We start from the raw sequence: 13727 nt of genomic DNA, 5'->3' as shown, positions 1-13727 counted from the left end.
TTCTCCTCCTGCCCCCAATCCCTCCCAGCACCAGAGTCTTTTCCAATGAGTCAACTCTTCTCATGAGGTGGCCAAAGTACTGGAGCTTCAGCTTTAGCATCATTCCTTCCAAAGAATTCCCAGGGCTGATCTCCTTTAGAATGGACTGGTTGGATCTCCTTGCAGTCCAAGGGACTCTCAAGAGTCTTCTCCAACACCACAGTTCAAAAGCATCAATTCTTCGGCACTCAGCCTTCTTCACAGTCCAATTCTCACATCCATACATGACCACAGGAAAAACCATAGCCTTGACTAGACGGACCTTAGTCGGCAAAGTAATGTCTCTGCTTTTGAATATGCTATCTAGGTTGGTCATAACTTTCCTTCTAAGGAGTAAGCGTCTTTTAATTTCATGGCTGCAGTCACCATCTGCAGTGATTCTGGGGCCCCAAAAAATAAAGTCTGACACTGTTTCTACTGTTTCCCCATCTATTTGCCATGAAGTGATGGGACCGGATGCCACGATCTTCGTTTTCTGAATGTTGAGCTTTAAACCAACTTTTTCACTCTCCTCTTTCACTTTCATCAAGAGGCTTTTAGCTCCTCTTCCCTTTCTGCCATAAGGGTGGTGTCATCGGCATATCTGAGGTTATTGATATTTCTCCCAGCAATCTTGATTCCAGCTTGTGCTTCTTCCAGTCCAGTGTTTCTCATGATGTACTCTGCATAGAAGTTAAATAAGCAGGGTGACAATATACAGCCTTGACGTACTCCTTTTCCTATTTGGAACCAGTCTGTTGTTCTATGTCCAGTTCTAACAATGCTTCCTGGCCTGCATACAGATTTCTCAAGAGGCAGGGCAGGTGGTCTGGTATTCCCATCTCTTTCAGAATTTTCCACAGTCGATTGTGATCCACACAGTCAAAGGCTTTGGCATAGTCAATAAAGCAGAAATAGATGTTTTTCTGGAATTTCTTGCTTTTTCCATGATCCAGCGGATGTTGGCAATTTGATCTCTGGTGCCTCTGCCTTTTCTAAAACCAGCTTGAATGTCAGGGAGTTCACGGTTCATGTATTGCTGAAGCCTGGCTTGGAGAATTTTGAGCATTACTTTACTAGCGTGTGAGATGAGTGCAATTGTGCGGTAGTTTGAACATTCTTTGGCATTGCCTTTCTTTGGAATTGGAATGGAAACTGACCTTTTCCAGTCCTGTGGCCACTGCTGAGTTTTCCAAATTTGCTGGCATAGTGAGTGCTGCCCTTTCACAGCATCATCTTTCAGGATTTGAAACAGCTCAATTGGAATTCCATCACCTCCACTAGCTTTGTTCATAGTGACGCTTTCTAAGGCCCACTTGACTTCACATTCCAAGATGTCTGGTTCTAGATTAGTGATCACATCATCATGATTATCTTGGTCGTGAAGATCTTTTTTGTATAGTTCTTCCGTGTATTCTTGCCACCTCTTCTTAATATCTTCTGCTTCTGTTAGGTCCATACCATTTCTGTCCTTTATCGAGCCCATCTTTGCATGAAATGTTCCCTTGGTATCTCTAATTTTCTTGAAGAGATCTCTAGTCTTTCCCAATCTGTTGTTTTCTCTATTTCTTTGCAATGATCGCTGAAGAAGGCTTTCTTATCTCTTCTTGCTATTCTTTGGAACTCTGCATTCAGATGCTTATATCTTTCCTTTTCTCCTTTGCTTTTTGCCTCTCTTCTTTTCACAGCTATTTGTAAGGCCTCTCCAGACAGTCATTTTGCTTTTTCACATTTCTTTTCCGTGGGGATGGTCTTGATCCTTGTCTCCTGCGCAATGTCACAAACTTCCTTCCATAGTCCATCAGGCACTCTATCTATCAGATCTAGGCCCTTAAATCTATTTCTCACATCCACTGTATAATCATAAGGGATTTGATTTAGGTCATACCTGAATGGTCTAGCGGTTTTCCTACTTTCTTCAATTTAAGTCTGAATTTGGTAATAAGGAGTTCATGATCTGAGCCACATTCAGCTCCTGGTCTTCTTTTTGCTGACTGTATAGAGCTTCTCCATCTTTGGCTGCGTAGAATATAATCAATCTGATTTCGGTGTTGACCATCTGGTGATGTCCATGTGTAGAGTCTTCTCTTGTGTTGTTGGAAGAGGGTGTTTGCTATGACCAGTGCATTTTCTTGGCAAAACTCTATTAGTCTTTGCCCTGCTTCATTCCGCATTTCAAGGCCAAATTTGCCTGTTACTCCAGGTGTTTCTTGACTTCCTACTTTTGCCTTCCAGTCCCCTATAATGAAAAGGACATCTTTTTTGGGTGTTAGTTCTAAAAGGTCTTGTAGGTCTTCATAAAACTGTTCAACTTCAGCTTCTTCAGCATTACTGGTTGGGGCATAGACTTGGATAACTGTGACATTGAATGGTTTGCCTTAGAGACGAACAGAGATCATTCTGTCATTTTTGAGACTGCATCCAAGTACTGTATTTCGGACTCTTTTGTTGACCATGATGGCTACTCCGTTTCTTCTGAGGGATTCCTGCCTGCAGTAGTAGAAGCACAGGTGGCTGCGAAAGCCAGCGCAGTAAGCACGGCTGAGAGGAGCTACCCTGTGTCGGAGGTCAGGGGCAGCGGCCGAGAGGAGATACCCCATGTCCGAGGTCAGTGGCGGCCGGGAGAAGCTACCCTACATCCGAGGTCAGGGGCGGCCGGAAAGAGACACCCCGCGTCCGAGGTCAGGGGCGGCAGCTGGGAGGAGCCACCTCGCACCCGAGGTCAGGAGCAGTGACCCTGAGGAGCCACCCCGAGCCTGAGGCTAGGGAGGGCAGCTGGAAGGAGCCACCCACGTGCCCGAGGCCAGGGCCCACAGCCGGGAGGAGCATCCCGAGGAGCAGTGGCTGAGCAGGCACAGGAGGACCTAGAGGAGCTATCCCACTTTGAAGGTCAGGAACGGTGGCAGTAAGGAGATAACCCTCATCCAAGGTAAGGAGCAGCACTGTGCTTTGCTGGAGCAGCCGTGAAGAAATACTCCCACGTCCAAGGTAAGAGAAACCCAAGTAAGATGGTAAGTGTTGCAAGAGGGCATCAGAGGGCAGACACACTGAAACCATACTCACAGAAAACTAGTCAATCTAATCACACTAGGACCACAGCCTTGTCTAACTTAATGAAACCAAGCCATGCCCGTGGGGCAACCCAAGACAGGCGGGTCATGGCGGAGAGGTCTGACAGAACGTGGTCCACTGGAGAAGGGAATGGCAAGCCACTTCAGTATTCTTGCCTTGAGAACCCCATGAACAGTATGAAAAGGCAAAATGATAGGATACTGAAAGAGGAACTCCTCAGGTCATTAGGTGCCCAATATGCTACTGGAGATCAGCAGAGAAATAACTCCAGAAAGAACGAAGGGATGGAGCCAAAGCAAAAACAATACCCAGCTGTGCACTGGACTGGTGATAGAAGCAAGATCCGATGCTGTAAAAGAGCAATATTGCATAGGAACCTGGAATGTCAGGTCCATGAATCAAGGCAAATTGGAAGAGGTCAAACAAGAGATGGCAAGGGTGAACGTCGACATTCTAGGAATCAGCGAACTAAAATGGACTGGAATGGGTGAATTTAACTCATATATATCAATACTTACTTTTAATGAAAATGAATGAAATGCTCCAATCAAAAGACACAGACTTGCTTGAATAGATACAAAAACAAAACCAGTATATACGCTGTCTACAAGAGACTCACTTCAGACCTAGGAACACATACAGGCTGAAACTGAGGGGATGGAAAAAGATAGTCCATGCAAATGGAAATCAAATATCATAACAGACAGTATAGACTTCAGAACAGACTATTACAAGAGACAAGGAAGGACACTACATGGTGATCAAGGGATCAATCCAATAAGACATAACAATTGTAAGTATTTATGCACCCAACACAGAAGCACCTCAGTACATAAGACAAGCACCAATAGACACTAAAAGGATAATAGACAGTAACACAGTAATAGTGGGGGACTTTAACACCCCACTTACAACAATGGACGGATCATCCAGACAGAAAATTAATAAGGAAACACAAGCCTTAAATGAAACATCAGACCAGCTGGACTTAACTGATATTTATAGAGCATTCCATCTGAAAGCAGCAGAATACACATTCTTCTCAAGTGCATGGGAAACTTTCTCTGGGACAGATCACATGCTGGGCCATAAAGCAAGCCTTGATAAGTGTAAAAAAATGAAAACATATCAAACATCTTTTCTGACAGGAATGATATGACATTAGAAATCAACTATAAGAAAAAAAAGTTGTAAAAGCCACAAACACATGGAGGCTAATCAATATGCTACTAAACAACTAATGGATGACTGAAGAAATCAATGAGGAAATACCAAATAAACAGTCAAACCTTACACCCAAAGCCACTAGAAGAAGAATAAATAAAGCACAAAGCTAGTATAAGGAAAGAAATAAAAGATCAGAACAGAAATAAATGAAATAAAGAAAACAATAGAAAAAAACTCAGTGAAACTAAAAGTTGGTTCTCTGAAAAGATAAATTGATAGGTCTTTAGCTAGACTCATCAAGAAAAAGAGGGCTCAAATTAATACCACTAGAAAGAAATGGCAACCCACTCCGGTGGTCTTGCCTGGAGAATCCCAGGGACAGGGAGCCTGGTGGGCTGCCGTCTATGGGGTTGCACAGAGTCAGACATGACTGAAATGACTTAGCAGCAGCAGCAAAAATAAAAAAGGAAAAGTTACAACTGACATCACAGAAATGCAAATGATCATAAAAGACTACTACAAGCAACACTATGACAATAAAATGGACAACCTAGAAAAAATGGACAAATTCTTAGAAAGATACAGTCTACAAATACTGAACCAGGAAGACACAGAAAATATTAACAGAACAATCATAAGCACTGAAAGTGAAACTATGATTTAAAAACTCCCAACAAACACAAGTCCAGGATCAAGTGTGGACCAAATGGCTTCATAGGAAAATTCTATCAAACACTGAGAGAAGTGTGTGCACGCATGCTCAGGCATGTCCGACTCTTTGTGACCCCATGGGCTAAAGTCCACCAGGCTCCTCTGTCCATAGGATTCTTCCAGCAAGAATATTGGAGTGGGTTACCATTTTCTCCTCCAAGGGATCTTCCTGGCCCAACGATCTAACCTGTGTCTCAATGCAGTGTCTCCTGTACTGCATGCAAGATTTTTCACCACTGAGCCACTGGGGAAGCACACAGTTAGAGAAGAGGTAACACCTATACTTCTGAAACTATTTCAAAAAAATTGCAGAGGAAGGAATGCTCCCAGACTAATTCTATGAAATAGCACCCTGACACCAAAACCAGACAAAAATATCATAAAAAAAGAAAACTGCAGGCCAATATCACTGACGGACTTAGGTGCAAAAATCCTCAACACAATACTAGCAAACATAATTCCTACATTAAAAGGATCATACACTTTGATCAAGTGGGATTTATCTAGGGATGCAAGAATTTCTCAATATCTACAAATCAGTGTGACGCATCACACTAACAAACTGAGGAATAAAAACCATGTGATCATCTCAACAGATGCAGAAAAAAACTTTTGACAAAATTCAGCATCCACTTATGATAAAAAACTCTCTAAACGGTGCACATAGAAGGAACATATGTCAACATAATAAAAGCCATATATGACAAACCCACAGCTAACACCACACTCTATGAGGAAATGCTGAAAGCATTTACTTTGGACCAGGAACAAGACAAGAATGTCCACTCTTGCCACTTTTATTCAACATAGGTTTGGAAGCTCTAATCACAGCAATCAGGGGAGAAAAAGTAATAAAAAGCATTCAAGTTGAAAAAAGTAGTAAAACTGTCACTGTTTGCAGATGACATGATACTACATATAGTTCAGGATGAGGGACACGTACACCTGTGGCTGATTCATGTCCACGTATGGCAAAAACCACCACAATATTGTGAAGTAACTAGCCTCCAATTAAATAAACTCATTAAAAAAAGAAAATCCTAAAGATGCTACCAGAAAACTACTAAAACTCATCAATGAACTTGGTAAAGTTGCAGGATACACAACTTTAATACACAGAAATCTCATGCATTTTACACACTAACAACGAAAGGTCACCAGGAGAAATTAAGGCAACAATCCCATTTACCACTGCACCAAAAAGGATAAAATACCTAGGAACAAATCTACATAAGGAGAAAAAGACCTGTACTTTGAAAACTATAAGAGGTTGATGAAAGAAATCAAAGATGATACAAACAGATGGAAAGATAAACCATGTTCTTGAATTAGAAGAATCAAAGTTGTCAAGATGAATATACTACTGAAGGCAATTTACAGGTTCAATGCAATTCCTATTAAATTACCAATGGTATTTTTCATAGAACTAGACAAAAAAAAAATTTTAATTTGTATGGAAACACGCAAGACCCTGAATAGCCAAAGTAAACCTGAGAAAGAAAAATGGAGCTGGAGGAAGCAGGCTCCCTGACTTCACACTATACTACAAAGCCACAGTCATCAAAACAGCATGAAATTGGTACAAAAACAAAAATATAGATCAATGGAACAAGACAGAAAGCCTGGAGATAAACCCATGCACCTATGGGCACCTTATCTTTGACAAACGAGGCGAGAATATACAATGGAGAAAAGGCAGTTTCTTCAATTAGTGTTGTTGAATAAAGTTGACTACATGTCCACTACATGTGAAAGAATGAAATTAGAACATTCTTTAACACCATACACAAAATAAGCTCCCCTCAGAGGGAAAACGTAGGCAGAACATTGACATAAATCACAGCAATATCTTTTTGGATCCACTTCTAAGAGTAATGAAAATAAAACCAAAAATAAACTAGTGGGACCAAATTAAACTTAAAAGCTTTTGCACCACAAAGGAAACTATAAACAAAACCGAAAGACAATCCACAGAATGGAAGAAAATATTTGCAAATGATGCAATCAACAAGGGATTAATCCTCCAAATATATAAATAGCTCACGCAGCTCAGAATAAAAACAAACAACCCAATCAAGAAATGGGCCGAAGATATAAAGAGACATTTTTCCCAAGAAGATAAACAGATGTCCCGAAAGCATATGAAAAGATGCTCAACATTGCTAACCCTTCAGTTCAGTTCAGTTCAGTTCAGTCACTCAGTATTGTCCGATTCTTTGCGACCCCATGAATCGCAGCACGCCAGGCCTGCCTGTCTGTCACCAACTCCCACAGTTCACTCAGACTCACGTTCATCGAGTCAGTGATGCCATCCAGCCATCTCATCCTCTGTCGTCCCCTTCTCCTCCTGCTCCCAATCCCTCCCATAGAGAAATGCAAATCAAAACTACAATGACATACCACCTCATGCTAGTCAGAATGGCTATCATCAAAAAGACTACAAACAATAAATGCTGGAGAGGGTCTGGAGAAAAGGGAACTCTCCTATGCTATTGGTGGGATGTAAATTGGTACAACCATTATAAAGCACAGTATGGGGGTTTCTTAAACAGCTAAAAATAGAGTCACCATATGATCCAGCAATCCCACTCGGGCATATATTGGAACAAAACCAAAATTTAAAATAAATAAATAAATAAATAAAAGTAAAGTATGTATTAAAAAAAAGAAAAGATACATACACCCCATGTTTATAAACAGTACTGTTTATAATAGGCAAGACATGGAGGCAACCTAAATGTCCATCAACGGAGGAACGGATAAGGAAGATATGGTACATATATACAACAGAATATTACTCAGCAATAAAAAAGAGTGAAATGCCATTTGCAGCAACATGGACGGACTTAGATACTGCCGTACTGAGTGAAGTACGTCAGACACAGAGAGACAAATATCACATGTCACTAACATGTGGAATCTAAAAAAGGAAGGGGGTAAAGTGAACTTTTTACAAAACAGAAGTAGAGTCAGAGATGTAGAACACAAACTTATAGTTACCAGGGCATAAGTTCAGTTCAGTCCAGTTCAGTTCAGTCGCTCAGTCATGTCCGACTCTCTGCGACCCCATGAATCGCAGCACGCCAGGCCTCCCTGTCCCATCACCATCTCCCAGAGTTCACTCAGAGGGCATAAGTAGGGGAGGGATAAACTGGGAGGTTGGAATTTGCATATATATATATGTCACATTATATCTATATTACAATATATGTAATGTTACATATGTAATATAGATATAAATACATTACTACTATAACTACTATATATAAAATAGATAATAATAAGAATCTACTGTTCAGCACAGGGAACTATACTCAATACTCTGCAATGACCTACATGGGAAAATAATCTAAAAAATAGTATGGCTATATGTGTATGAATAACTGATTCACTTTGCTGTATATCTGAAACTAACACAACATTGTAAATCAACAATACTCCAAAAAAACTTTTTTTAAAGATACATGTACCCTAATGTTCACTGCAGTACTATTTACAATAGCTGAAACATAGAAGCAATGTAAATGTCCACAGACAGAGAGTGGATAAAGAGGATGCGGTACATAATACATAATGGAATAGTACTCAGTCATAACAAAGAATAATACCATTTGCAGCACACCTAGAGATTATTACACTAAGCGAAGTAATCAGACAGAAATACAAACATCATATGATATCACTTGTATGTGGAATCTAAAACAATGATACACATGGACCTATTTACAATACAGAAACAGACTCACAGACTTCAAAAGCCAACTTATGGTTCCCAAAGGGGAAAAGTGGGGAGGCATACATCAGGAGATTGAGACTGACTCGCACACACTACTGCATAGCCCAGGGAGCTCTACTCAGTATCCTATAATAAACTAAATGGGAAAACAACCTGAAAAGGAACTGAATCACTGTGCTGGACTCCTAAAACTAACACAACATTGCAAATCAACTATAAAACAAAAATTAAATTTAAAAAACGTCTAAGTTAATAGTAAATGATGACAACAAACTATTTACATGTTTCTCCACCTTGCTCTTCTCATTTAAAAAATATATCCTAGAGATCACTTCATAAGAGTATGAGAACATCTTCATTCCTTTCTACGCCTGAATAGTACTCCCTCACGTGGACATGCCATACTTTAGATTTGTTCAGTGTCCTACTGATGGGCTTTTGGGTTTTTCCCAGTGTTCTGCGATTCAAGGTAGTCTTTCTCTATCAAGAAATCTCTCTGTGTAAGTCTTTTTCTCATTTATTGCTAGTATATCTTTGGCATTAGAATCCTAGAAGTGGGAACTGCTCTACCAATGAGCAAATATGTATTCATTATTTTTAGATATTGCCAAATTCCCCTCCCTAGTGTAGTACTATTTGCATGTCCAATGACATTGTAGGAGAATGGTTGTTTTCTTTCAGTCTCACCACAGACAATGCTATCTTCTGGATTTATATCAATCTCATAGTTGAAAAAAGGTTTCTCAACTTGCTTTTAGTGTGAATTTCTAGTGTGGTTGTTTTTCATGCAGCTAAGAGGCAACTCTGTCCTCTTGACACGGTCTCTTTTCATTAATATCCTGGAAGCCCCATTTGCAAACAACATTTTTTCCCATTTCTTGGGCTGTTAATTTTTAATCTTCTTTTCTACTTCCACAACTCCTATTTCCTAAATATTTTCTTTCTCTGCATTGTGTTTCAGCATTTCTTTTACGACCCACTCCTTGGACTTAATAATCATTGTTATTCTTGTTGCAATTAAGTCCATTCCTGCAGTCCCAAACGCTTCCTCTTCTTCTGTCCCAATTCTCAAACTGCGCAGTGAAGGCTGTGAACTGTGCCTCCCAGGCACCATAAACCCAACCTGTGTGTTTCCCCTTACCATCACGCCCTTCTTTGGGCATTGCTCAGCACAATGAATGGCACCCCAGATCTCCAGCTGCCCCAGTCTTAAACCAGGGCTCTTTTCTGCTGACTCTCCCTCTCTCACCTTCCTTGAATCAAATCAATTGCCAAATTCTGTGACTTTTTCCTCATAAATGATTCTTGAACCCATCTATTCTTCTCCATTTCAAATTCCTGATCTAAGCCACTGTTATTTCTTCCCTGGACTCCTGCACCTTTCTTGTAGGTGGCCTTTCCCAGTTCTTCTTGCTCCCAAACATGATCAGAACTACCTTTAAAAGTACAAATCAGAGGACTACCCTGGTGGCACAGTGGATAAGAATCTGCCGGCCAGTGCAGCTGATCCTCGTTTGATCCCTCATCCAGGAAGATCCTACATGCCCTGGAGCACGTGAGCGCATTCGCCATACTACTGAGCCTGCACTCCAGGGCCCATGCACTGCAGCCACTGAGCCTGCGCTCTAGGGCGCATGCGCCACAGCTACTGAAGCCCACGTGCCTAGAGACTGTGCTCTGCAACAAGAGAAGACACCGAGATAAGAAGCCCGTGTACCTCAATGAAGAGTAGTCCCCACGCACAGCAATCAGAGAAAGCCCATGCAAAGCAATAAAGACCAGCACAGTCATAAATAAATAAACATATTTTTTAAGTACAAATAAGACAGTGCCATTTACTCATTTGAAAACCACCAAAACTCAGGAAGTCCCTAAAACCCGAACCTCCAAAACCAAGAACCCCATCTCAAGTCCTGTATTTCCATAGATACAGATGTACATAACCACTGCAAAGCTCTGGATACTCAAAACTGAAGTGATAACAGGGGGTACACGTCTGGGGAGAAGGCTAGGATCAAAGTCAATGAAGGGGATGCCATGGGCAGGCTTAGTGTTGGTGAAGAAGGACTTGTTTTTATCATTATTTGCATTGTCTGAATTTTTACAATGAGAGTATTCTCCAGTAACATATATTACTTATATATGTTAAATTAAATGGACTGAGAAAGTGAGCCTTAACTAGCTCACACACCAGAAAGTTGTATGAATTCCCAATGTCAGGTAGCCTAGAAGAGACTTCAGGCTCCCCACAATTCCTTGCAGGGGACAACACTGTCCTCTTGCCTAGGTGCAACCTGGGAAAGGAAATCACGGTGTGCTCACCTTTGTAGTCCACAGTTTGACGGTCCAGTCAAATGACGATGTGACAAACAGGTGTGAGAAGTCGATTGGGCCCACTGCCATGTGGCAGTTAATTCCTGTCACTGGCCCTTGGTGGCCTTCAAAGACTTCCCCGATGCCGGCTTTGCTGCATGAAGACCACACAAGACAAGAGTTTCAGTGACCTTCACAAATCAGTGACTGCTTTTAAGGAAAAAAACAAAACAAAACAAGTTTGTCTCTGCATGGTTGCTTCTCCATAATTTAGCACAGCCATACACCACCAGACTTGACACTCACTGTCACAGTTACGTCAAGAGAAATAAATGCTAGCCTGCTCTCAGTGATTTGAAACAACATGGCGCAATAACATCTTTTTAATCTTCAGAATTGAACATCGACTTAATCCTCTTTAGGAGTATTTCAAAGCCCATCACTGCTGATGAAGCTATTGATACTTTGATGGAAAACACACACAGTCAACCATCCACATCCACTGATGCCTGTGATATGGAGGGGAAGCTATGCCGTGCCATTTTTAGATGGGACTTGAACATCCTTAGATTTTGGTACCTGCAAGGGCTCCTGGAACCAATTCCCCATGGATTCAGATACCAGGGGACAACTATATACTCAGATCCCAGAGCTTTCATAGTTATAATAAGATGATTCTATTCTTGTGATGACATTTGGCACAACTTCCATTTTAACTCCTTTTAGAGAAGACTTAAGACCTGGGTTAGATCCCTGGGTCAGGAAGATCCCCTGGAGAAGGAAATGGCAACTCACTCCAGTACTCTTGCTTGGAAGATTCTATGGACGGAGGAGCCTGGTAGGCTACAGCCCATGGGGTTGCAAAGAGTCAGACACGACTGAGCAACTTCACTTTCACTTTGGCTATAAAACTTCACATATCCTTGAGTACATGTATTTATCCTTTCAACAAAATGTTTTTTTCTTTAAAGTTTATTATTATTATTTTTGATGTGGGCCATTTTTAAAGTGTTTATTGAATTGGTTACAGCATTGCTTCTGTGTTTTTTTCTGTTTTGGTTTTTTGGTCACCAGGCATTTGAGAACCTAGCTCCTCCACCGGGGATCAAACCCACACCCCTTGCATTGGAAGACAAAGCCTTAACCACTGGACCTCCAGGGAAGTCCCTCAAGAAAATTTCTTAAATTAGGCTGACACTCCTGAAAATGTAAAACTTGGTGGAAACCCTTGTTGTCACAAAAATCATAGGCCAAGTAACTTAAATGTAATACAGAGGAAACTATGTTTTCACTGAAAGGAAGAGAGTAATTTACAAATCCACTAAATGTAAACTCCGTAAGGGCTGGTGCCTTGTTTTCCTTGTTGCATAGTGTAGTAAGTGTCCAAAAACACTTGATGAACAAAACAGCAAAAGAAGAGACAAACTCCTGCCTTTCTCCCCAAGAAAAGCACATTTGAGAAATGGTGATACACAGTTTGAAAGTTATCCACAGACATATGTCATTTCTTTAACTAAGCTGGGATTGTTTCTATCACCCATTATTATACAACAGTCTGCATGCAATAACACCCAATTAAAAAAATACATCAAAATGCTGTATTTTGGTTACACAAAGTTAAGTATACACAAGTATACACAAGGTTATAAATATGACAAATACAGAGAGGTTGTGGCTTCTAAATATTACATCACAAAGAGTGAAAATGAACCAAGTTATCAAAGCATGTGAGCTTCTGGGCCACCAGTAAATGTCAGTGTGTTGAGCAAAATTCGAAATCACTAGCCAAGTGCTGTAGTGTAACAAGCACTCAAAAGCTATGCCTGGTAAAACTGCCAACAGCAGTTCTACATGTGATCACTTACATTTGTTCTAGAGAGCTCGAGGAACTGATCTTTGGAGTGGCCCCAGGTGAGATTCCACTCGCCCTTAACAGCATCCTGAAAGGGTTTATAGGGTGCAAAATGAGGACCTTATTTGATTTATGTAAGTGGATTTGCACCTTTTCCATGTTAGGTGAAAAACAGAAATTTCACACCTCTCCTCTGTAGCCCTATAGGACCCATTTAAGTTTACTATGAAGCCAAACGCCTGTGACTTTATAACTTTACTAAGATCTGTGTTTTATATTTCAGACGGATGGACAAATGTAAAAAGCAAAATCAAGCTTGTTGGAAAATGACTTGTGGTTTGTACCTTGCGTGCATGCTAAGTCGCTTCAGTCGTGTCTGATTCTTTGAGGGCCCGTGGGCTGTAGCCTGCCAGGTTCCCCTGTCCATGGGATTCTCCAGGCAAGAATACTGGAGTGGGTTGCCATGCCCTTCTCCAGGGGATCTTCCCAACCCAGGGATTGGACCCACATCTCTTACGTCATCGGCAGGCAGGTTCTTTACCACTAGTGCCACCTGGGAAGCCCCTTAGGTCCCCTTCTTTTGAACAGTGCATCTTCTGATTGTGCTTGAAAAGGAAAAGAGCCACAGAGCAAAAACATTCATCATGAAAATGGTTGCTCACATTAGAGAATTTTCACACACACAAAAAAAATCTGAAAAGTTATCACTGAACATGTTCTGGAGCCCTCACAGATAACTAAGGCCCTGGGTTAAGGGAACTGAACCTGTGTCCTGCCTATTCTAATAAATATGTAGATAAACCTGTGAACCTTTGTTTGGTCCACTGTGCATTCTGTGCTTCTCTCCTTCCATTTACG

General features: G+C 41.1%; 1 protein-coding gene across 12 annotated transcripts in view; it reads right to left on the bottom strand.

Annotated features, from left to right (window-relative positions):
• DYNC1I1 (dynein cytoplasmic 1 intermediate chain 1) overlaps window positions 1–13727 on the bottom strand; it is a 407782-nt gene that overhangs the window by 65215 nt on the left and 328840 nt on the right. For 8 of the 12 annotated variants that reach the window (XM_004007740.5, XM_060414495.1, XM_060414501.1 and 5 more), the window contains one exon: window positions 11027–11171. In XM_004007740.5, the coding sequence (XP_004007789.2) occupies window positions 11027–11171 (145 nt within the window). Of the gene's footprint in view, window positions 1–11026; window positions 11172–12882; window positions 12958–13727 lie in introns of all 12 variants that reach the window. The other 4 variants (XM_060414497.1, XM_060414492.1, XM_060414493.1 and 1 more) reach the window with 1 other exon arrangement.

Source organism: Ovis aries, chromosome 4, assembly GCF_016772045.2.
Source record: "Ovis aries strain OAR_USU_Benz2616 breed Rambouillet chromosome 4, ARS-UI_Ramb_v3.0, whole genome shotgun sequence".
NCBI lineage: Eukaryota > Metazoa > Chordata > Mammalia > Artiodactyla > Bovidae > Ovis > Ovis aries.
This window is presented reverse-complemented; position numbering and strand designations above follow the sequence as displayed.